Below are 25,979 nucleotides of genomic sequence, written 5' to 3'. Positions count from 1 at the left end.
TTCCACACCATGGACCTCTCATTCCTGATGTTAACTTGCAGCAAATGTGATTTTGTCGGGCTAGCCAAATGTGTCTCTACACATAGAGACTAACAAAATTCATACAATTTTGTATATTCCCACCTCAGATTAGTATTTGAATATTCTGCCATTTTACTACTCAGCTGCATTAACTCCATCAACCCCGACGTTTGTTGTATCCACTTGTCAAAGTAAATTTGACAAGTGGAATAAAAATGTCTCTCATAAGATGATGTCATAAGTGTTGAGATAATGAGATTTGTCAAATGCTACACTCACATGAAATAGTGCATATCTTATTTTCATTTGACTAGTCATGTTTGACTGATCGACTTAACAATCCCACAGTGTGAACACAGCTTTTTTAAATACATGTATATTTGGATATTTGTTTTACTTTCTGTGTCACTTGGTATCCATAGATCGATTTCAGTTTAAAACTGATGTTGCTTGTCCAAAACCAGCTCTTATTGAAAGGGGAGCTACATAATGTTGAGATATTTAGATTTCTGCCCAGTTACCACCCACTATCAATCTGACAGCTGTTTGGAATATCTTTCAGTGTATGACCTAAAACTTCAATGAGATACATACTGTAAATCATATTTTGGTTTCAGAGTATGAGATTGTCACGGTGACAGGTGACTGTCAGTCTGCTGGGACAGATGCCAACGTTTTTCTTACCATATTTGGTAAGACAGGTGTCACGCCCAAAATTCACCTCAAGAATAACCACAGGAAGTGCTTTCGGCGGGGCACAAGTGATGTTTTTATGGTGAAGGCGAAAAGTGTTGGGCAGATGACAAAAGTCCGGATAGAACATGACAACACTGGTTTTGGAGCAGGATGGTACTTGGAAAGGGTATGTTTATGAAAGAGATGGTGTGATGATTGTTTTGATATATCCACACAATTGTTTTAGATATACTTTTGGTTTTGGATTATTTCCCTTTGAGAAAACAGAATTGTCTCCCTTCATTTACCTCAACAAGTAAGCCTTTGTGTTTTGTTTATAGGTGGTGGTGACCGACATGAGGACAAGCAAATGGAAGTACTTCTTTCCTTGTGGCCAGTGGTTGGCCAAAGATGAGGGTGACGGGGCTATCTGTCGTGACTTGGCAGGCAGCAAGGACCCGTTAGCAATGCGAAAAGGTGAGTTCTCTTAATGTAATGTGAGTGACAATGGTAATGCTTAATACTTTCCTGTAAGGGATCGAAGAAGCAAGCTCTTAGATTTGCTGCTGTCTAAAGTCAGATGTTAACTATATAAAAGGGAATTCAATAGTTGGTCATGCAAACTTGAAATTTAAAACCTTTTGATCTGTGAGAAGCCAAGATTGTGCAAGTCACTAGTCATTAGGTGATTAGGGAACTTGTGTCATAAGGTCTGTTGACTGCTTTATTTACATGTACTGGCGTAGGGTCAGTTGTTGTGTTGTTACAGAATATATAAAATAGACGTCTTTTACCTTGTAGTGATAGTGAGGTTCATACATCTTGTTCAGCATTTAACCATTGACCATCTTACATTATATTTTGACACCTGTATATGAATAACATTTGAGGACTGCTGTTTATACATATCTAAGCATAACTTAAATTAATCTAATAGTTGACATTTGACTATTCTTTATGTACAGAGAAGAAAGGTAAGGCACAGCAAAGGTTGCACGCTTTTCCCTCTTCCAAGACATACAGGCAAATGTTCTTTAATTTATGTGATATTTTTTCATTCTTGCAAATATGGGAATGAAAATATTTTCATTATCCACCAAAGTACTTTACACTCTGCTTAAAATGCTTGTGCTCACCAAATACACAGTCATCTGTACATGGTTCACCAGCACGCATACACTGTGCTCACAAGGAGCAGTATTGTGGATGCGTATTGTTTTGGTATTATCTTGGACAAATGAAGCTATAGCAGTGGCTTTAAAGGAATAGATGCATGTGGAAAAAGTTGATATCGAATGTAGCAAATCTTTCAGAATTGAGATGAAGAAGCCTACTAATTTGACTCCATTTCTGACAGTTTTTGAAAAGGCGATTTGAGATGTGTTTATATGAGAGGACAATATCCTAATATCGTAGCACCAAAAGTAATATTTTGTGACCTTTATTTGCCTCTTAAAATGTACTTTATCGGAGAATTTTCACGTTAACAAAAGATTATAAATATGTTTGTAAAAAATAATGTACAGACAGGTACAGCTGTGAACAATATTTTTCACGCTCAATAGATTTATCTCCCTTGTCTTTACTCTTCTGTGCTTTCAATGACAACTAGGGTAGTAAGGCAGAACTGCATTTTGACGAAGTTCGTATGTTTATTTATGTTGAGGTTGAATACTTTTGGAGTTATTTTGAACATGAAAACATGATGGGAATGTCACAAAAGCGCTAGGTTGTTGAAGTAAGGTAATCATTTATTTCTAAAGATTAAAATATACATTCCAAGCTGACTCTTTACATAAACAGCTGATAAAATGCTGAAAGCAGAAGGCCATGATGACGTATTGCATTGCTACTAATGCTAGGCCTACAGTGTCGAAAACCGGTGCAACTTTCACTGCAAAATTAACTTTAGAGCTAAATTCCGTTGCTATTTATAAATTTCAGGATTCAGAAAAGACACATCGTAAAGTTAATTTAACATGTAATGCATCATTTTAAGAAAAGCTGGTCTTAGTTGATATCTGCATTTCTTTTTAATATGTATGTGCTTGAAATGTTCTGTTTATATCAAAAATTCTTTCAAAAACCAGAAGCATATTATACTGATGGAAGTATTTTGGATAGACGTGCATGTACTTCTGTTCAGTGTTGATAGCTTGGTGCATATCTTCAGCTTTGCCTTGATGTTTGGCTTACAGTGACTAAGTATAAGGTGACTGTGTACACTGGTGACAAACGTGGAGCTGGGACGGACGCTAACGTCTACATCACTTTGTTTGGGGAGAAGGGAGAGTCTGGTGAGAAGAGACTAGATACATCCAGGAGGAACGACTTTGAAAGAGGACAGTAAGTATTCTGCCAAAAATTTCATTACCTGTTTAATGTGATTGATGATTTCCCAGCTACAGATGGAGACTCCTGTGACTCCTTTTGTGACAACAAGGTATTGCATTTATAGTAGTCACTTTAATGTTCAAGTCCTTTGTTAAGGTTAATATTCTCTGACCACTGAGAAATTTTTTTTGCAACAGTGCAATGTTTTTATAACTGAAGGTTGTCTTTACTTAAAAGAAAAGACAACAAATAGTATAAACTTAATATAAACTTAGGAAGATGAATGAAAAGTTACCTAAATGGTCATGGTCAGTTTATTTTGATGTGCTTGGATTAGAGGAACCAAAACAGAGTGTTATGTCATTCATACACCAAACTCCCACGGCTAAATGTGACATCAACTATATTCTCGGGTTACGAAAATTATTTTTAGCAGATTGTTTAAAACTAATAGCATGGCATACCCTTTTGGTTATTTTCAGTTTTCGTGATTTTGCTTACTTTGCAATATCACAGTTATGCAACATCAAAAAAAATAGAAAATTATGCTCTTTACACTACATGGGATACTTTTTGGTTTACCATTGTCTTTTTTTTTTAAAACGCCTCCTTTCTGAATTGCGAACATCATGATACAGGTAACTTTCACTGTATCAGATGTCAAAAACCCAATACCAGACAACTTATTTCCAGGCAAAGGGAGAACCTAGTGCTTTGTTGGCATCATGTAATGAAATGATTAATAAAACTAGCATAGAGAAACCCAAAGTCTTTCTAGGCATTCAACTGGCTGTCATTGAAAATGCCAGAATGTTTTTGATTCATTGAATTGTGACTGTGTATTCCTTTTAACTTCTGGTTTGCAGGTCAGACATTACTGGTATAAACTGACAATTTTAGCTCTGTGAGCATGTGGAAGTATCAGATAGTGTTCCAATTTTTGTGAAAGTGAACCCCTGTAAAATATGTTGATATTACATCAAATTGTTATTATATGGACAAGAACATAGCACAAGTGAAACACTCTTCAAAATTTATTCCTTTTTTGAAAAACTGTAAAATATGTCTTTCTGGTCACATGCTGTTGGTTTATGACTTTAATATTATATTTCCGTTCTCAGAATTGATGAGTTTTATGTGGAGTGTCCAGGCCTTGGGAGACTGGAGAGAATCAGAATAGGCCATGATAACAGTGGCTTCTCTGCTGGCTGGTTCCTGGACAAGGTAGATAACTCTGCTTTCCTTTACACCTTAAACCAGGAACACACTAGGCCGATTTTTTCGCCTGAAGAGATGAACTTAAACGCCCACAAAATACACTTATAATATTCATGGCATAGTTGCAGACACCCTATGTGGATTTTTCCATTGATCGTGGACAATAAGTTATGTCATGTGATCTAGTAAATCATAAACAAAATGTCACAGGTCAGCACAATTCCGTATTGTTTGATTAGTCAGATCAATCGCCGAAATTCGCTGGAGCAGACATACTCGGTGGACAAAGTGAAATCGCTGGCATATTTCTTCACTAGTATCTGACGTGTTTGATACCAGTGAATTTCAGAGCAGACAAGACCACCAGGCGAAATACGTCATCGCCGGTGCAGACGCATTAGGAAGAGTTTTAGAAAATAACCAAAAAATGCCTGTACAAGCATCGCTGTGTTTGTGTCCAAGTGTGTCCCTGGCTTTAGGGGAGCATTGTTTCATCTAGATAATACATGCATATTTGTTGTTGTTATAACCCAGAATTTCCCCTGCTTTAGAACAAATCTTCTTCGAGGAAAGTTTACAGCTAAATTTCTCATAGAACATAATGGGTAAAGAAAGAAAACTTCATGTCCATGAATTTCTATATAACTCAAGTAATTTTTTTATAAGCTCAGACTTTTTTGAGATTGAAATACATAAAAGTTAGAATTATTTCTGGCTGATCACTGGAAGTTTGTGATTTATGATATTTAATTATTGATTGCTACCCACCTGTTTACAAAAAATGCAACATGTTGACATGTAGTGTCAACTGTTCACATGTTGACAACCATTATACATTAGGAAGCAGTGTACCCAGTAAGGTTGACCTACAGCAACACATGTGATAGTCAACAAATACATGTAGCCTGAACTTTCTGTTATATATCTTGATCAAAGAGGTTTATAACAACTTATTATAAAAGCTAACCATTTTAATTTAAAGCTTGATTCATGAAAGAAATACATGTACAATATTGAACCGGTGGTTAATAGGCATATGCCTGGACCACATGTAGATTCACCACTGATGAGAATATTACCAGAAATGCACTTGAAAATTGCTGCATACATGTAATACAGTCATTTCTGAGCATTGAGTTCATGGTAATAGACCTAACAGTCACATCAGGAAATTAACTTGATATGACATGAAATGAAACCTCCTTTTCTGTATTTAGTTGTGAAGATCTTCATAATCCAATATGTCAAGGCTGTGAGTAAGCTGGTAACTGTCAGAAATGTGAACTTGTGTGTGGCATTGACACACAGAGCAAACTGTCTTCGGTGAATAATGTAAGAATCCAGCTTAAGAACAAAGCAGTCTGTGTGGAGCATCCTCCTTGGTAACATCATCAGTAAGATCACAATATAAGTTACATGTAGTCTGTATACAGGTGTTATACTCAGCCAGGTATAGACACACCACACCTGTACCACTCTGGTGACAGGTTCAGTAAGGTCAGATAGGTGCGTTTAGGTATCTCACCCCACGAGTGACGTTTATAACCTACAGGGAAACAAAAACAGAACATGGAAAAGAAAATGAGCAATGTATTATGCAGACATTTAATAATAGCCAGCTGACATATTTGTGTGAAAAACAAGTCAATATCTACCAAAAATGTTCGTCAATGGATTGTATTGGGTGTCCAGTCATTTGAGTCAGATCTGGTTACCACCCTCAGAATACCCAGTCCATTTATCCAGTGGAATTCTTGCTTCTGTCCTTGTTATTTAACGCATTTTTGTTTTGAAACTCTGATTGGTAAAAAGGATTGACATCTCCGTTAACACAGGAGTAATTAGATGGGCTGGAAACAGGTTTAGATATGATGACAACTCTGTATCAGGAGCGGCTACTGAATCTGACTCAGTGGGATTGATTTGGTGCTTGGTTACTATCTATTCTATACATGTGTACTATACATGTGTGTGCAATTCTGACAGTACAGTGGAAGATTGTTTTGTATTGGTTGTATTTGTTATCCTGTATCAGTATATGGTTACTTAAGTATTGCCATCAGTTTAGACTATAAATAGCAATAAATTTATAGTATTGCCTGAAATACTTTTTAATGCCAAAATAAATTTAAAGAATTTAAATCTGACACAGGTCAAGAAAACATTTGGCTTACCCATCTGCCTTTTATAGAACACAGGGGTGTTTCCTAGCTGGGATGTCCTCTCCAGCTTCCCCCCTACAAACTCACAATGGTCATGTCCATACCCATCACTGTCTGCCACGTCCAGGAAGGTGTCTGTCAGGGAGTCACTGAGAAAAATCTTATACATATCTGGAGAACATAGCACCACACCTACAATACTGCCAGAAGGATAGTTTGTCTTTCTTACATACTTCTCGCCAAAACATTTTACATGGCCTTTAGTATGAGAAAAGCTATAAGGATACCACGTTTCATTGTTGAGTTTGAACTGAACGCTCAGAGTGCGCACCGATTCATTAAGGCTCATTACGGACACGTGCACCTGCTCGCTTAGTTGGCGCAAGTCAGTGGACAGGTGTGACAAGCTGGCATTGTTTTCTGTCACTCTGTCTCGCCATTCCAGAATGCTTAACCGATTCTCTGTTAGTTTCTGGTTAGATTTACCTATGGCGGATTTCAGAGCCTGGGACTGTTCTTCGTCAGACTTCTGTAGTTTGTGGATGCTCATGCCTATGGTCCAGGAAGTGTTTTTGATGAGCTCCCTGTGATGGGTGAAGTTGTTGATGGTGTCTCTGTGGAGATCAGCTAGCACCTGTCTGAGCGAGGCTAGTTGCTGCTCAGTCACGTGGTGGTTCTTCTCAATGTTCAGTGTCATCTGATCAGCCATATTCCTCACTTCCTTCAGGTCACCATCTAGGCTGCCAATGTGTTTACGCATCTGCTCCAAGCTCACATGTGCGCTCATATTCAGCTGATCATCCATATGCCTTCTGTCCATCACCTCCTCTCTAAGCTGAATCTCAGTGCTGTTCCACGCAGCAAGACTCTTACGATTGGAGTCCTCAAGCCGCTGGAACTGCTGAGACACGAGGTTCTGTAAAGCCGTCACATTTTTCTCCAATTCCATGAATGCTGACGTTTCTGTTAAAGGTTTTGTTGTATCATCTATTACATTATCACCGTCTGCATCCTCATCATAGTAGTAATCCTCCTGAGCAATGCGTGCTCGCACCTTGGTTCTGCGTCGAGACTTACAGTTGCCCCGCAGCGTGTCCTTGGCGTTGGAGAGTTGTCTGGCGATGTCCAGCCTGATTTCCTGCAATTCTGAATGGCACGTCTGGTTCAGCTTCAGTAGCTTGTTCTCATGCTCTAGTTGTAGCACCCGTGAGCGCAAGTCTGTGGTGCGCTGACCAGCAACATTGTGGATGGATATCAAACGACTCTCCATCATACTCACCTTCTTCTGCAGGATCAAGTGCTGCGTGTTCATATGCAGCAGCTTGTCATGAACATTACTTACCTGCACGAACAGGTGAGACAATGCAATGGTGTTCATGGAAGTCTGAGCACCAGGACTCGGCACATTGGCATCACGGCTGCCATTCTGGAGAGTGAACTTCTTCACCTCTTCAAATCCAGCAGCAAATGGATGGAGCCTTTGACTGATTGTCCGTGATATGTTGACCTTTAGTCTGGCCAGCTCTCTGTCCAAGTAAGGCCGTAGTAGGTCCATAGCAAACAGGTTGATTCTTTTGTGTTGATCAACCTTTTCTCTCCTTGGCTTACCTTTGTCGGACCTTGAGGACACATCAGGGGGATAGTAGTCAGCAAAATCTGGGTAATCATCAGACAGGTCTGGTAAGACTGGGGGCATGTACAGATCCTCATCATCCGGTCGGCTCACCTGAAGACCTGGATCAAGCACCGGTGTCTTTTTGGTGTGCTTAACAATGGATTTGTCTTTCCGTAACATCACCTCAAGATCCTTGATAACTTTGGCCTGGTGATTGATTTGTCCCTCCAGGTACTCAAGCTTCTTCTGGAACTGTTCTTGGACATCACAGGTGTGTTTGATCTTCTCTTTGGGCACCACAAGGGTCATAAGGCAGGTGTCATCTGCCTCAGCAGCCTGGCTGGCCAAGATGCAGAGCAACAGGCTGTAACACACATAAACAGCTCTAGCAACACAGCTTAATCTGCTCTTCCAAACACCCGACATTTCCACAGCTTTTGCGTAGTTAACTGTTCAAGTAAAGCTGTGTGGTAGTTCTTTTTGGAGTTTATGATGTCATGAGGCTGGGAGGTAACACGGATAGGTACCAGGGCAGGGTGTGTGTGACTTCTCCCTTGTATTACTCAGCCAGCCTGCATGTGTACAGGAAGACTTTGCTACCCCACACATCTGCTCTCCCATAACTCTAATGACTGGCTAATGGGTAGCTGAGCTGTAAACAGGAGCTGAGCAGTCCACCACTTCTCACAACCCTATCCTGTTTCCTCTGGTAGCCTGCCAGTCTTGAGAATAACCTACATGTGGTAAGCAAACTGAAGTGCCCCAGTGCTTGTTCATTTTAATACAATTAATTATCTTTGTCAGCCCTGAGAACAAGGAGAGAGCAGAGGTGTATTTATAATAGGAAGGGGGCGTGTGTTGACATCTGACCTCTCTCCTGCCTTAAGGCTGAACACCCCCAACCTCAGTTGGGGATGAACTCCCTCTGTTCCGCTAAAGATATCACTTTACTTTCTTCCTTCAAAAGTAGGATTTATCCCATCAGTAAACTGAAGATTTAGAACCCTTGAGGTCAGGGACCTCCTACCCACACAACTGACACACAAAGCTAAGACATATAATACCGGAAACATTTGTACAGTTGAGAGAAAGAAATGTGATATAAATGTAGTTTGGATAAAAATAATAAACATCACAGTACTAAGGTTGGGAACTACTTTTTATGATCTTAATGTATGAAAATATTCTCAATATTCCGTGCAGATTATAAATTATTGTTGTGTATATATAAATGTAATGTTTTTGGTATGAACATATAAGACAAAAAAAAGCTTTCTAATAAAAGTGCCGGATTGCGTCCAAATAAACGTTTTTTTTTTCTTTTTTTCAATACATAAATATTTATTAAACATTGTTTTTGTATCACCATTATGGGAGTCACATTGATGATAGCCTGTATTCCAGATAATGTCCCTAAAGTTGCTTTATTTCTATAAAAATGTTTGCTTTATTTCTATAAAGCATGCACTTGCTGATATTTGAAGATATATAGTTATTTAAAGACTTAGCTTTTTCTCATATTGCTATGGAACATTAACGAAATTTATGTTGAATTTGGATCAGAAAGGTGCTGTCATTCACACAGATTCATTGGTTACAAGACAGATGTGGGCAATACTTGGGATGCTTTATTTGAAATATTGCAGGATAAAATCAAAGTATTCATTCACAATGCACTGTATATGCGTTTCTGTTTTCTCGATACTATTAGGTCATTATTGATGACATGGATATGGGCACCGTGTATGAATTTCCTTGTTACCGGTGGCTGGCCTCAGATGAAGATGATGGAATGATCTCCCGAGAGCTTCTTGTCAATGTGGGTGCAACAGAAGCCCCACCAGGTGAGCAGATTTTTTCACTTCTTAATAAGAAAATTTTTTTTCAGTGTAACTGTTGGTATACATTAAAGATCAATACAAATGACATGTATATAGCAATGTCTACTATACAGGTATCTCTTACTGTATTATACTCCACTGTAAGATAAATATAAATATTAAAGGAATAATTCAAGTATACAGTTGTACTGATATTGCTAAATACAGCTTTATAGTCTAGAAACTTTTAGTCTAAACTGTTAGCTTTCTCTGTGTTTTAACAAAGCATTTTATCTTTGAGAAATAGACACAGTATGTATACTTTGGGGAATGTTTGTACTACATCTGTTGTTTGTTTCTGTTTTATCCTGTAACAGGGACAGGTAAATTTTGTTGTTAATTAATGTTGTCAATTAATGTTACACAATGGCAAATGTTTCTGTGATATCTGTTGTCAGCACTTCTAGTTGTTCATTATTTTCATTTTCAAGTTTTGTTAAAATTATTATCAAAGCTTCAGTCTTATTATTGGTGCAAAGTGTATGAAATTTTAGTATCTAACCTCTTCAGTACACTGCTTTCAGTTTGAAAGCAAGAAATACTAGACGAAACTGAACCATATAATTTGCTTCTTAATGAAGTTTTTTTCTACAAGCAAACATGTCATTTGCTTTTTATCTATTTTATTTATTTATTTATTTATTTATTTATTTATTTGTATCACAGTGGAGAGGGATCCACTCTTCCACTTGTCTTTAGTATGGTAGTATTTTGAAAACTGGTTTGCTGATTCATTATGGCCATCAGTGCATTCTGTACCACATAAGCATAATGTGCATAAGGGAACTTTTCATGTATTATTTCGGAATTCTTGTTTCAACTTTATTCTGTGGTGGTTGATTTTATTTTATGTAACCTGCTGAGCGGATGAAACTAAAGCAGAATTAAGAATAAACCTTAAACATGTGAAAAAAATCTCACCTAAGTAGTAAATAATACGTGTGCTTTGTATTTGACATCTGCCATGATAATCCAGTTGGGTATACACACTGTTTCTTGCTTTTAGCTATTTTACGTCAGGTTTATGTAGGAATTGCCCACCTCCCTACCAAACTTTATAAATATGTATGTCCATTGAAAAATTCCTCCTAAAAGGATATAAGCATTATTCTGGCTTGTGTGTTTTAGGTGTGCCATACTCCATCACCGTGATAACAGGAGATGTCCGTCATGCTGGAACCGACTCCCGTGTGTATATCCTCCTCTACGGGGGTAAGGGTGGAGAAGAGAACAGTGGGAAGATTTGGCTGGAGGGGGGCAAGTTTGAGCGTGGCAAAACAGACAAGTTCAATGTGGAAGTAAATAAATTGTTGTCTCCCCTTTCACGAATTGATGTGGGCCATGACAACAAGGGGGCTGCGTCTGGCTGGTTCCTGGAGAAAGTCATTGTGAACTGTCCAAGTGCAGGACTAGAGCAAACCTTCCCTTGTTCCAAATGGCTAGCACTGGATGAGGCAGATGGAGTTATACAGAGGACCCTGTATGAACAGAAGGCACACCGCAAAAAGAGAGAAAAATGTGAGCTTCTTACACCAGGGTCACAAAGATATGAAATATTTAACATTAAAACAAATTCTTCTAATTTCTGGAACATCAGGTCTGCTCATTTGAGTAAATATGAATGTGATTGTAACAGGAATGCAGTTTCTCCTTTCTCACATGGTTAGCCCATCTATTGAATAATGTACACATACTAATCGTTACATTTCAGAAAAAAATTGAAAAGGAAGTGTGATTGTTTGATTTCAGTACTAGTGCCATAATATCTGTCCCCAAAATTAGAAGAATTACATATACATATATTTAAGTTCTAACTTTGAATATATTTGAAAGTTTGGTAAGTACAGATTTATTAAGTATTATGTGAAGCTCAAGATTTTAGCATCAAACTTGCAAAACATTATGCAATCAGTAAAACGTTCTCCTGTCCCCTCCACGTACACACAAACAGATAAAGTTTCAGTTATCTCTGTCTATTTATTTTTCATCCATTTATGCCTTGATTTGAACCTTGTTACCATTATGTGGCATACATCTGTATAAGATAACACTGTGATGCACAAACTGAGAGCAGTGGGCGGGTTTGCAGCATTTGGTGGCCGAATGTTCAGCGTCTGTGTAACAGTATCTTACTGGCACACATATGTTTGTGTTGTAGTGGTGACCTGGTATACGTGGGTTTACACTAGTGACCTGAAGGGTGCAGGAACAGACTCTAATGTCTTCCTGGTGGCCTATGGGGAGAAAGGCAAGTCAGATGACATTCCATTACGAAACAAAACCGACAACTTTGAGTCCGGCATGATGGATGCTTTCAAATTTGAGATGACTGATATTGGCAAGCCGTACAAGATCCGAGTGTGGCATGATGACAAAGGATTAGCATCAGGATGGCATCTGAATAAGGTAAGATGTCTAAATTTAGAAATAGCTTTATTGTGAACTCTTACCGGTACTATTACAATTGGTCAGTTTGTTTTTCTTTTCAATTTTCTTGTATGAAATTAAGCAATACGTAAATGTGCCAAATGCTTGCCTGAAATTTTGCTGTGCCAAAACAGTGTCATGCAGATAGCAGAAAATGCAAGCACATGTATTTTATTTTTGGAAATATGTATTCTTGGATTCTTACATAATTTACTTTTACTTTTTGGGGAAATACATAAATGAATGTAAGCATACATGTATGATATAAAGAAGGTACATGCTGATGTAACCAAGAACAAAAATCCTTCTATTTAATTGCTGGCTGTGTTTGTCTGAACTGAAAGATTTTCCTGACAGTTGCATGTAATGTGATCAGTAGCTAAAATATACACAATAATAAATATATATCCAACAGTAACTTGAAAACAAATAATTGGCCTCTGGGTATGTTCATATTCACATGGACTTTTGAATGTAAAATGTACAACACTTGTTATGTATATAAAAGTGAAATGTCAGGATTTCCTTCACTGATAAAAGTGAAATCTCTCTGGCTAGAAGAGTTGGATATCACTGTCCAATCCGAGCTTAGCGGAATGACACCATAATACAAGTTCAGTGAATTTTAACATCTCTTATGTCACTTAACAAGACATGACCTCACACTGTATGCACCAGTATGTGAAAGCCTACAAATGAAAACATTGCTTAAACCTGTTCAAACGCACAGAATCACGATATTGTCAAAATACAAATAATGTATAGAATATTGCACAGGTGCAGTATCCTCTGTGTAATTCACTCAGGAGAAACATGCAGTTGTGTCCATGGATGAAGCTTTGTGCTGCTGGTTGTACCAGAGTGGTCGTCACTATCATTGAGTTTTTTTTCCTCAGATTGTCATGGAGAACATGTCCACCAAAGAACGCTATAACTTCCCGTGTGACCGTTGGCTTGCCACTGATGAAGATGATCACCAGATTGTGAGAGAGTTACCTGCTAGTGGTCCAGGGATAAATAAGCCACTGCCTAGTGAGTAATATTACTGTATTTGATTTATTTTATTCGTTTGACAAGAATGCTTCACTTACACGACATTGGCCAGCATTAATTGTGGGATGAAACAGCCATGTGTGTACATCAGTAAATAAGCATAGCACAAGGGACAGACATGCACAAATATACAGACAAGCAAAGTTTAATTGTTTATAAATAGGTGTTAAGCAACAATGAAATACATGTAAAGCTAAATGTACACATATATTTCCCATGGATAGTGGTCAGAATTGATTGGATAAATGTGGTAAAAGAAGATAAAGGTCTCATTAGGATTTTTTTTTTTTTTACAAATTCCAAATACAACGCAGATTTTGATAAAGGTAGTCATACTGGTTCTTATGTAGGATTACTGTATATGAGTCAATATTTGGTAAAGTTTTCATAGAGGCAAACATGTTTTTTTTTAACTGTATATTTGACAGATATTTTTGTTATATGATCAACGTATAGCATTGAACTACATGATTTTAATAATGTACACAAATTACTTACAAAATTTTAATTAATTTTTCCACCTAAAGCGTTACTGTTTAGTATAAAATGTCGTCTCCGTCACGAAATGGATATTGCGGTCGTCTGAAATCAACATCTTTGTTCTGTGTTTTAGAGATCTTTGCAGTTTTACCTTTAGTTTCACTGTGAAAGCTTGAACATCAAATCTGGCTTCCAAAATCTAATTAAAAGTTTAAAAAGTAAATATCTAGTGACATCTTCTGTAGCAAAATGACAACAAGCTCTAAAATAATCCACCTCACTAACGACTGTCACTCCAGAAATTTGCACTGATCCACCTCATGTTTAATTTTGAAAAGCTTGCTGACATGTTAGATGTTGCCTTATTTGCAGAACATAGTTATTATATCAAGGAAAACCTGTCGCATGACGCAGGTGACGTGCTGTGACAGAGATGACAAACTCTGACGTAGATGACAGTTAATAACCAAAGGCAAAGTCTTGGTAATTATTTGAACTGACTTCAGTGATTTTAAATGAAATCAGTGAGTAACAGTGATGGTGGTATGCCTTTCACTTACAGATATACGTACGTGTACTTAAGCGTACATATACGTTAGACAATAAAATTAACATGTCAAATGAAAGGCCATAAATGTGCTCTTTCCAACCACGGCAACCAGTATGAGTTCAAGAAAGAAGAAATTCGTTAAGGTCTTTTTGTTTTGTTTTTGGGTTCTGGAACCAAAGCATCACAATGAAGTCATATTAGGTCATTTCTGAGGTGGTGAAAATTGTCGCTGATGTACAGATGTAGTTCCAGTTTTAGAGTACACTGCCGCAGTGTGTTTTAGCACCCCTGTAAGGTTTCCTTCTATCTGGGTGTGTAAACCCACCTAGAGCATCGTTATTGTTAAGCACAATACTTAATTCATAAAATACCAGTCAAATTATGTTTTTGACGTTAAAATTTTGGTGTTATCTGTTCGCACTCTTTAGCTCTATGCATGATACAAACTAGTCGCATTTCCTGTGATTCGACCAGGCCATGATTTAAAAAAAAGGTGACTTGAGACACTAAATTCGGGCTGACTCAATTTTTTGCCTAGAAATGTGAGAATTTCTTTCTTTGAGAGACAAACATTGCCCAGCTCACACCACTGCACTGCTCTGATTTACAGAAATTAGGTTCAGTATTATAGGTGTGCAATAGAAGGCAATTCATTTCATCCCTTATGTTAAAAGAAAAGAACACATTTATACAATCTAAAGCTTAAATGAAGGAGCTACATTTAAAGTTCAATAAAATATCTAAATTTCTGTCTGCAGGGCTTATTATTTGAGTATTTAATAGTTAAACATCGAAAGCTTAGAAGCATCCTTTACACTACCATTTGAACAGAGTACATACGTCATCGTGCTTAGCTTTGCCCAGTAACTCTTCAGGACGTGACACTCCAGACACAGTTTGGTAGACAGTAGCCACGCATGTAGGTATAATGTGGCCCTCTAATGTGACGGGGGTATCAATGTACCTCTAATCGGTGGATTTTGTAGAAAATACCGATGTTTAAAACCATTTTTCTCTCTTACAACAACTTTAAAAAATCTAAAAAATATAGAATTCCACACAGTTTGTATACCTCTTTCACTTAAGGTATAGTTTGTATAAATGTGTTCTTTTTCTTTTAAAGCACATTCTTCTTCACACCATGAATGTAGGTACTAAAAATCTAACAATGGCATCATTTAAAATCTACTGTTTTGCAGCCGATAGTCAGAGATCCGTTGAACCTACGGTTTAACACCATTAGTCAGTGTGGCTCAGTACTGGTTGGTACATCAGTGCATCGTTAGATCTGTTGACACTCATTCGTGTGGCTAATACCTTATAATCTCGTACTTTTCTACACAATAACCAGACCCCATTTAAACCCAGGTTTTTAATTTGTTTTCTTTCGGAAGCCAAACTTTCTTCAAGAGCTTTTTTTAAGATTCAATTAAGACATATCTAGTTTAAAGAGGTATACCGAAAATTTTTGGCAAAGACCCATTTCAATGAAAATCAAAATGAAACCAAATTTTTCTATGTTTATCAAATGAAGTGCAAATTGTTGCTTTTCACTAAGTATCAGACTTGTACCTGTACTGTCTTTAGTGTTAAAATGACTTTAAATTTTGAAAAAAGTTAACAATCAACATAAAACATCAGGCACTTAAATATTGCCACTTTGGAACGGTAACATGCTCAAAGGAGAGGTTGATATTTTGTGGAAGGTAATTATTTGGGCTACCGGTATTCTAATTGAAAGTTATAATTCAATAAGATTTTAGCTGGTCAATTTTTTCCGAAAATTTTATGTTTAGTATGAATTCAGGATACAGTTTTGTATATACATATGTCTTAGTGTCGGTCTGTTTTAAGAGACGAGCCATTAGGTAACAGTATTTGTCATCTCCGTAACGGGAATTGTCATCTAGGTCACGCAAACATGTGACAGGAGTCTGGTTGATTGCCTAGCAGACAGTACTGTTACGTCGTACTATAGGTCTCAAACTATTTTGTCACTTAGCAGTTAAAATTTTGAAATCAGCATTTAATAATTACTTGCCTTTTGGCATTCGTAGATGAAAAGAAATGTGAAAATAACCTAGGTATGGGTAGAGAAGTAGAAATTCTTATGACAAAACATGGAGAACTTTAACTTTCCAGTTCGTTTCAAAAATATAGAGGTGCTGTCAACTTTTGTGAGCCACATGGTAAGTCACATGCCTTGTCCAAACTGTAACAAGGTAGATCTGCCATCCATGACGGAAATAACCAAAAATTTAGGGACACCAAATTTTAGGAACAGAAAGCAGATTTTATTAGTTTCATATATTTCATATAGTTCAGTTCCAGAAGCAAATTTTTTTATAATGAAATGAGCATAATCGGAATTATATCAGTGCACAAATTTTTCACAGTATGCTCTGGGACATGCTATTTTGACATACATGAGTGACTTTCGAGGCATAAAAACATAATTCTTACAGTGATATTCCAAGGTGAAAATATGTATTTAGTCTTATAAATGTATTAGCTTGTTAATCAAGGTAAAAAAAATAGTCCAGATCTGAAAAAATCAAAATGAAAGAGATATCAAAACTGAAGGACATGAATGCGTGACATACTGGAATTTGACCCATATATGCCTTAACTGGCTTAGATCCCAATTTAATACACATCGGATCACATACATGTTTTGCTGTTTTGACGGCAGTTGTCCACTACAGTGTGGAGGTTCACACTGGAAAGAAGACTGGAGCCGGAACAGATGCCAATGTCTTCTTGACCATCTTTGGTGACCTGGGTGACACTGGGGACAGACATCTGAGGCAATCCAAGAGTAACAGGAACAAGTTTGAGAAAGGCAGTGTAAGTTATGAAGACAGCATAAAGACAGTCTCAGCAATACGGGCAATTGATTAAAATAACGTAACAGTACTTATTATAAGTTTTATCTGTTGAAACACATTGACACTAGATGTCTAAATTAAATGTGCATACAAGTCTTTCTAATTCATATATCTGTTATGATGATGTTTTTATCAAATAAATGAAATTTATTTATTAAAAAAACTTACTTGACTTGCCTTTATGATGGTTTTTTTTTCTCTTCAAACACCACATACATGTACAGATGGACATTAAATACCAATTTTATATGGTAAAACTTTTTATATCATCTTTTGATTGCATTTTCAGGTGGACACTTTTGACATTGAGGCTGTGACCTTGAAGAAGTTAAGGAAGATCAAGATAGGACATGATGGAAAGAGGGCTGGTGATGGCTGGTTTTTGGACAAGGTCGTCATTAAACAGGATGGTTCCACCAAATATGACACAGTATTTGAGTGCAACAGGTTAGTGCAGAATATAATCCTGAGTGAATAGTTCAGTTTATAAGCCTGTGTTATATGATATGTATTCTTGTGGAAGGCACTAGAATAGGGATAAAGGTATTCCTGTGGCCAAATTACCAGCATTCAGCATTCAAGTTTGTCTATACATACAACATTGCATCATGGGTTTTCGTGGTATTAACACTTTGAACACAAAAGTAAAAACTACTGCTGATCATACTATAGCATTCAAGTTAGCAGACTGCTTACCAGAATCTGGGATCAAAATTGTCTTGATAGAGATAACAAAACGACCAATCTTGTGCTCAAAATCTTGCAGATTTAGGCATTGACACAAAAGTGCCAGAAGAAACAAAAACGTGTGATTGGACAGTGTCTTATTTCACAATAGTTTAGCTCATATAACTAAGGCTTTGAAATTATTATGCCATAGTTATATGAGCTATATACATTGTTGTACTTTTCTTTAGAATGGCATTAAATGAAGTACAGCTACTAGCTAAGGTTATCAGTTCAGAGAACGCTATATGTGCTCATAGCTTCCATCACATGAAGCTGAGTAATCACCTTCCAGTAGTTCGGCGTATGTACATGTAATGCCACATGACCAATATAAAACAAATGTCTCATTTTACCTCTTTACTTATCAAAAAGGCTTATTGCAATCTCTTTGAAGATTGATTGTTTAATCTAATGTTTTAAGTAAATAAAGATATCACAAGCTTTGTTTGTCCCATGCTTTTTAGATGGTTGTCCATAGATGAAGATGATGGTGCCATTGTAAGGGAGATAACTGCAGGTGGCAGTCAGATGTTGAGCAGTATGTATTTAGTGTTTTATTAATTTTTAACTCTTTCTTACAAAGTAAGGTGAGGTAATGAGAGATAATGAGTGAATGATGCCACATCGGCAATGTTTTATTGTGGAATATAGAAAGTATGGGGAATGTAAACTGCTTCCATGCTTATTTGTTTGGTTTAATAAATGTGCACAGATTTAAGTTTAATGTTTAAAAGTAAATTAATCCTAAGCTAGGCTTTTAGAAATGAGCTGTACCCTGCACCTAAAATCTGTACTCTGCCCTTGTTTTGTCAGGCATAATGTTAATTGATGGGTGGTGAAAGTTGCCACCATGTCCCCTTTTTTGAGAAATGTACCTTTGCACCCTGTCCCTTTGATTTCTAGCTGTGAAGGTGTATGTGGGCTCTGTTGCCTGGGTGTTAGGGCAGTACAATGACCCAGAAGCCTGGCACCATTGTGATGACGTTGAGTTCTAGTCAGGGTATTCATAGCTCAGTTGGTTAGTGCGCTAGCGTGGAGTAATGACCCAGGAGCCTCTCACCAATGCGATCGCTGTGAGTTCAAGTCCAGCTCATGCTGGGTTCCTCTCTGGCACTATGTGGGAAGGTCTGTCAGCAACCTGCAGATGGTCATGGGTTTCACCTGGGCTCTGCCCAGTTTTCCCCCACCATAATGCTGGCCACCGTCATATAAGAGAAATATTCTTGAGTAAGGCGTAAAACATCGATCAAATAAATAAATAAATTGAGTTCTAGTCCAGCTCATGCTCTTCTTCTCTTCTAAATAAATAAATAAATGTAAATGCGAGTATCTGTGCAATGTTACAGCCACATCATACCATGTGAGTGTGAAGACTGGGAATGTGAGAGGAGCTTCGACAGATGCGAACGTCTTCATTAAAATCTTTGGCACTGATGGTGACACAGGGACCCTGAAGCTGAGGTCTTCAGAAAATACATCAAACAAGTTTGAGAGAGGTCGCAGGGACATGTTCAAACTGGAGGCTACAGACATAGGCAGGGTGAGTGGGGGCAAACTGCATTGGTCATAAAACAACCCTGATGGCTCTTGCAGATGTGTCCTGTGGTTGAATGGACAAACATGTATGTAATGTTGGTTTACTGTTGAACCAAGCCAATTTACCCATAAATCACAGACATATTAGTATTTCCTTACATGAGATGAAGATCATAACACATGGTATCCACAGTGACACATTGTCTTCAGATATCAGCAGTGATTGTAATTGTTGCATTTCACCTAATATTGGGTATGTAAAAACGCACTGTCAGAAGCATATAAAGCCCTTAACATGATACTTGTTATCCCAAGGCTTTTTCTGATAAGAAATGAATAACTTGGGAGAAAACTCTGGACTAGGCGTATAAAGTTGATGAATAAATCAAAATCAGACATAATGTGTGACTTCAAAAATGGTAGACTTTGGGTGAAATACAAATATTCAGATTAAAATAAAAACCAGTCTGTTGCTGTTGTGGTGTTAGGGAGAAAGGTAGAAGTTGTATCCTAGTTTTACACTGATGTGTGCATCTCGCCTGGCACATTAGGAAAGTATGTACTTTGCACTTTATAATGGCAAACAGTTTCCCATGGTACACCTCAAAACTGCTCAGGTTATTTCAAGACTGCTCGTACAGTTTTCAGTTGTGACTTGTTCTGAGTGATTTGTTGTTATTTGTTTATACCAGATTAAGAAGATAAAGATTGGGCATGATGGTGTGAGCCCTGGAGCAGGCTGGTTCCTGGATGAGGTGACTATTGACGTGCCATCCCGCGGGGAGCACTACCTGTTTGCCTGTCACCGGTGGCTGTCTAAGGATGAGGAGGATGGCCAGATAGAGCTGGAGCTTGACCCCTCATCTGTGGAAGAGAGGGACAAAAGTAAGTCACTCTGGGGAGGAGAGTAAATTAACGTAAATCTATTCAGAAGGATTAAGTGTGGAGGATAAATTTTGCAGCTCTACATACAATTTTATGTTGTAGAAAAAAAATAATATTCAATATTTGACTGTGCAGAATGTTCTATGATGTGTACAGTTCACAACTGACATAAATGTATCATTCTAAATTTAAATTTCCATCACTATAGCACACACCAAAGGGCCGGTTTGTTCAAAAGTGTTTTATAAGTTAATTCATACGGTAGACTTAATATCAGTCTTGTCCTCAGATGAAACTAATCGAACTTTGTTTAATACCGAGCTTAATTTCCAGTATTCTGGTATAAAACTAATACCAGGCTTACCTGCTAGTACACTTTCGAACTACTGGGCCCATGATCCAAGTTACCAAACAAGTGGACGCCTCTCACATATATGCTTTTCATTACAGACATTCCATATGAGGTGACAGTATGGACAGGAGAGCAGAAAGGGGCCGGCACAGATGCCAACGTCTTCATCCAGATGTATGGTGACAAGGGCAAGACAGAGGAGCTCAAACTGAAGAACAGGACTGACAACTTTGAGAAGGGCAACATGGATAAGTTCAAGGTACTTGTACACACCCACAAAGTACACTTAACATTACATGTGCATAGATGTAATTATATGTACATGTACCATGACAATGTGCTTCTTACAGTAACAGTAGTGGCTACTTACAGTAATAGTAGTGGCTACTTACAGTAATGGTAGTGATGGGCACATAAAGCATGTTGGAAAGCTAGGTCCTGAATATCTGGCCACAAACTTAAAACTTACAAACTGGAATACAATATTTTTCCTGATAAATTGTACAAGTAAATATGTCTTTCATAACCAAAGGTTTTTTAAGTGCAAAAAGAGAAGGTTGGTATTACACTTACTTGTAGCTTTGGTTTTGTTTTTGTGGTGAAAGCACAATTATTCCCATAAAAAATATGGTCCTTTTCAGTGTCTGAAACACATTGAAGAAACGTCACCTTCTTGAAATATTTGATATAAGAGAATAGTAAGAAGCTAATGAAACTAAAATATTGTTTAAATCATTTTCCATTCGCAGCAGGAAGAGATGTATTTTGAAGTGAACATGACATATTTCATTCGATTCTCATAAACTGGTATTAATGTTGTGTTAATATGAGTATAATTGATATTTTTATGTAACAACATGTACATGTATGCGCTAGTATATGGACAACATCAGGTCATTGTTTAACTATGAATGTTTCAGATTGAAGCAGCTGATATTGGCACCCTGCAGAAAGTGAGAATCGGTCATGATGGGAAAGGCCTTTTGGCAGGCTGGTACCTGGAAAAGGTTGGTAGTGTACATACATATTGAGTATTCATCAAATGATTTATGGTGTAAAATCATACATTTCATTGGTAGATGGGAAGACAGTTATATTGCTGGAACACAAGACTTTTCTTTCACCATCACAGTAATAGTACAATTTAAATGTTTACCGGCCCAGATAGCACAGTTGTTGGAGCGTCTGCTTCAGGAGCTGTAGATCCAGGATCAATCCTGGGTCGAGTCACATCTAAGACTTTAAAAGAGGAAGTTGTAACTTCCTGGCTTGGCGTTCAGCATGAAGGGGATAGTGCAAACACTGGTTGACTGGTATCAGTATAATGGCTCGGGTGGGGTGGCTTACTCGCCTTTGGTAAGTCGTCTCAGTGAAGCAGCACTAGATAAAAGAACGATGGAAATCAGTCCTGCAACAAGGAGGCACATTACACATACATGCACCCTAAGGATTCCTTCGTCTTCATATGACTGAAAAATTGTTGAGCATGACGTTAAACCCCAATCACTTACTCAATTAAAATGTTAGAGTGAAGTCTGATATTGAATGCCACATTCTCATATCTGTAATTACTTAGTAGTAGTATGTAATAAATGTAAATATATTGTTACATGTATTTTTTTAATAGTTTTTCGGCCATCAAAAGCCATTACATTAGGCATATAGCTGGAATATTTGCAATTCCAATGTCTGGTTTCAGTTTTTGATCCAAAGACCAAAAGCAAAGGTGGATAAAGGCAAGAGAAAACCAGGTGAGGTGAGAAAGAAGTCCTTAACTCCTGAGCAGAGGCGTAAGTCTATCCTGGAGACAGGGGACTACAGTGATGAGGATTCTGACAGCACGTCCATGTCCACACCCGGTAGAGGGCGCCGACGGTCTCCTCGTCAGTCGCGCGATGAGCTGGACTCTGACAGTGGTCGCCGTAGCCTCTCAGCCAAACGTCACCTTCACCTGAGGACAGTCGCAGAAGAGGATGTAGAAGAAGGAACGGAGGACTACTGGTTTTTTGTGGATAACTGGTTTGCCCGTAATGAGGGTGACGGCTTAATAGTGAGGGAACTCATACCCACAGACAAACATGGAAGACCGTTGAAGGGAACCCTAGAAGGTGACTGTCTTATTTCATTCTATTTTTCTCACTACTCAACCAAAAAATAACACCCTGTTTATTTTTACACATTGTTTTTATACAGGTACGTTACTAGGGTGTGGCATTGCAGAACATGTTCATCTTCACAAACATTTTAAAAGCTTACATCTCCATGTGTGCTTATTTTGCTTCAACTTGCTTTCTTGTTTCCCTTACAAGGATATAGTGTAGAAAAAGAAGTCTTTTGTTGTTCTGAAGTGAGATGCATTCACTGTTTAAATTGTTAACCACTTTATTTTCACAGAGAACGAGTACACGGTGAAGGTGTACACTGGAGACAAGTGGGGAGCAGGGACGGATGCCAACATCTTTGTGAATTTGTTTGGGAAGAAAGGAGACACTGGAGAGAGACAGCTCAAGGAGTCTAACAAGATCAACAAATTTGAGAGAAAGCAGGTAGGGCTGAAAATTAATTTTTTCCAGAAAGTGTTAATGATAGGAATTAGTTATACTCAAGAATTTAAGACCATTTACAAATAGGACTTTCTTACACCTGCAATGTACTTCGTTTTTGCACATTCATTGTTTATCCATGTAATTGTCTTGTTTGGCAGAAATTTTGATACATATTGTTATATAGTGCTATATATCTTACAGGAGGACATTTTTACAATCAAAGCAATTGACTTGCATAGACTAACAAAAGTGAAAATTCGTCATGACAACAAAGGGGGAGGTGCAGCCTGGTTCTTGGACAGAGTAGAAGTGGAGGACACTAAGCGCAAGAAAAGGTGGGTGCACACAGCTTAGACTGAATCTTCGCTACAAACTTCTGACGGGAACAGAAGTACTAGCTACGCTCATTGATAATATCTGAGTTGCATTGAGTTTGATACAGCCATTCAATTTGTAAGTGTATTGTATTAAAGTCATAAGTGAAGTTCTGAATTGAAATTTGACGGTATCTTTGCGTATCTGTATTCACGTGTCTTGCAGATTAACGAATGATTTTTTGTGTGTGTTGATATTGATATCCTTAACATGGATGCATTGTGTTGAATTGTGAGGTGCTGTATGTCAGTACATTTATCTGCACTGTAACACAGAATGACTGTTATTTCTGTAATATTAACTGTCTATTGTTTCAGTTATTTCTTCCCATGTCAGCGCTGGCTGGCTGTAGACGAGGACGATGGTCAGATAGCCAGAGAGCTGGTCCCTGTGGATGACACACTGCGACAGAAACTAGCAGGCAAAGACACTACTGCTATCAGAGATGAGATAGCATTGGAAACTAAAGGTAGAGTTTGATGCTGGGCTAAGGTCTTGCCACTATCAGAGAATAAAGATGAGAAACAGTAGGCTTGTTTATCTCTCAGAACAGCGATAGCCCTTACACAAGATCAAACAAAGAAACATGAAGATGCTTGAAGAAGTTCAATGCATATATTTGAACAAAATAGACCAATAATACATTACATCTAACAAGAATATACAAAAAAATACAAATAAGTACAAATATATATATATATATATATATATATATATATATATATATATATATATATATATATATATAGTCTCTTACTGAAGATAGCATCCAAATCCGGATGGAATATTCCAGCTTTTACAATGACACTAATCTCATAAACACCAAATTCTCGAGAATGCTTGACTGAATTACAGTGCAGGTTATAACATACACAGAGAGGATAATGTAGGTGAAACATTGACCTGGCAAAATTAAAAAAAAAAAATACGTTTGTAAACGAGATTCGCTTCACTTGACCCAGTGGTTTTTGAACCGCTAGAATACATGAACTAAAGGTTCACAGAGAATTTCTTGGAGTTGTCTTGAGGACAGTGGTGGCAATATTAAAGCAGTGGACCACAATAAGAGGATTGCTTATGTGGTGTTACTTTAGGTTCAGTTAGAGATCAGTTTGTCTGTCATTTTGTCTATATGTATGTGATATGTATCCAAACTTCAAATGTGGGAAAGTTGTTCAGTTGCTTGCCAGAGTCAAGTGTTTCATTTCAGTCACTCTGGTTTCCTCAATCACTAAATTTGACTGCCATTGTATAAGTGAAATATTCTGGTGTAAGATATACCACCTCAATCAATATAAGTAAATAAAGTTGATTCTGATGTTTTTGGATTCGCAGACCCCTCCCCCACCTCCCCCCTCCCCCCAGAAAATGTTTCACAAGAACAATCAGCCAACATGTCTTAAAATTACTTCAGTTAAAAACCTCTTCACAGGCTTGCATCATATCATGTGTTTTTTTAGGTAAACTGATAAAATGTTGTTTGAACCTCCTGTTATTCTTCTTGCAGCTGCTATGACCACGTATCATGCCAAGGTGACAACTGGAAAGAAGTGGGGAGCAGGCACAGATGCTAATGTTTATGTCATTTTATATGGGGAAGAAGACAACACAGGTACATGTAGGTAGAAGCCTTAGTCCACTTTCACAAAACTTTATAGGTCTTTATGTGGCTTTGCTCTTAAATCACGTCACCTTAGGGTGTTTTAACCTCTGGATAAAGTTGTTTACGAAAAATTACACGAAATGTGAGATACAAGTTTTGTGAAAGTGGCCTGGATAGTTGAGAAACAAGGGAGACAACTCATATTATTAGATGTGATATAATATCAAGGATATGATCCTTTTATATATTTTATTTCTGTATTTATTTCTTTTCTAATCTACTTAAAATCTACTCTAATCTACTTAATTAGGAATAACATAGTTCAGAACATTACCTTACTTCAAAGAGACATGCATTGCCATTGACATACAGATGTTTTTATGTTCTACAGGTCAAATGTTCCTGAAGTCTTCCCTGACAAACAAAAACAAGTTTGAATCTGGCCAGACAGATGAATTTATACTTGAGGCAGTAGACATTGGAGACCTCAAGAAAATCAGGTCAGACTCAGCGCAACATTGTAAAAACTTGTCTGCAAACTAAAAAAAAAGTTTGGAGCAATATTTTACACACAGTACCTTAATATTTCATTTGGATCACATCTAACAGTACTGGCTAGTTCACCGATATTAGAGAGATGTGGAATATAC

The 25,979-nt window shown here is 37.5% G+C and overlaps 2 protein-coding genes across 2 annotated transcripts in view; one reads left to right on the top strand and one right to left on the bottom strand.

Moving 5' to 3' along the window:
• Nucleotides 1–25,979, top strand: part of LOC135466625 (lipoxygenase homology domain-containing protein 1-like) — a 46,458-nt gene that overhangs the window by 4,930 nt on the left and 15,549 nt on the right. Inside the window, exons 8-28 of the mRNA XM_064744215.1 lie at nt 639–883; nt 1,038–1,173; nt 2,895–3,042; nt 4,152–4,254; nt 9,737–9,869; nt 11,034–11,423; nt 12,064–12,311; nt 13,229–13,364; nt 17,108–17,262; nt 17,593–17,750; nt 18,497–18,570; nt 19,379–19,572; nt 20,261–20,453; nt 20,904–21,064; nt 21,726–21,812; nt 22,505–22,913; nt 23,200–23,351; nt 23,553–23,686; nt 24,044–24,195; nt 25,234–25,338; nt 25,721–25,829. Coding sequence (XP_064600285.1) covers nt 639–883; nt 1,038–1,173; nt 2,895–3,042; nt 4,152–4,254; nt 9,737–9,869; nt 11,034–11,423; nt 12,064–12,311; nt 13,229–13,364; nt 17,108–17,262; nt 17,593–17,750; nt 18,497–18,570; nt 19,379–19,572; nt 20,261–20,453; nt 20,904–21,064; nt 21,726–21,812; nt 22,505–22,913; nt 23,200–23,351; nt 23,553–23,686; nt 24,044–24,195; nt 25,234–25,338; nt 25,721–25,829 — 3,622 coding nt within the window. The remainder of the gene's footprint in view (nt 1–638; nt 884–1,037; nt 1,174–2,894; nt 3,043–4,151; nt 4,255–9,736; nt 9,870–11,033; nt 11,424–12,063; nt 12,312–13,228; nt 13,365–17,107; nt 17,263–17,592; nt 17,751–18,496; nt 18,571–19,378; nt 19,573–20,260; nt 20,454–20,903; nt 21,065–21,725; nt 21,813–22,504; nt 22,914–23,199; nt 23,352–23,552; nt 23,687–24,043; nt 24,196–25,233; nt 25,339–25,720; nt 25,830–25,979) is intronic.
• On the bottom strand, nt 5,199–8,586 carry LOC135468094 (uncharacterized). The gene is made up of 2 exons (XM_064746151.1): nt 6,423–8,586; nt 5,199–5,794 (listed from the first exon to the last, which is right to left on the bottom strand). Exons 1-2 carry the CDS (start codon nt 8,449–8,451, stop codon nt 5,691–5,693), a joined length of 2,133 nt encoding a protein of 710 aa, XP_064602221.1. The 5' UTR covers nt 8,452–8,586; the 3' UTR covers nt 5,199–5,690.

This window comes from Liolophura sinensis, chromosome 6, assembly GCF_032854445.1.
Source record: "Liolophura sinensis isolate JHLJ2023 chromosome 6, CUHK_Ljap_v2, whole genome shotgun sequence".
NCBI lineage: Eukaryota > Metazoa > Mollusca > Polyplacophora > Chitonida > Chitonidae > Liolophura > Liolophura sinensis.
The sequence above is the reverse complement of the archived record's forward strand: the minus strand, read 5'-3'. Positions and strand labels throughout refer to the sequence as shown.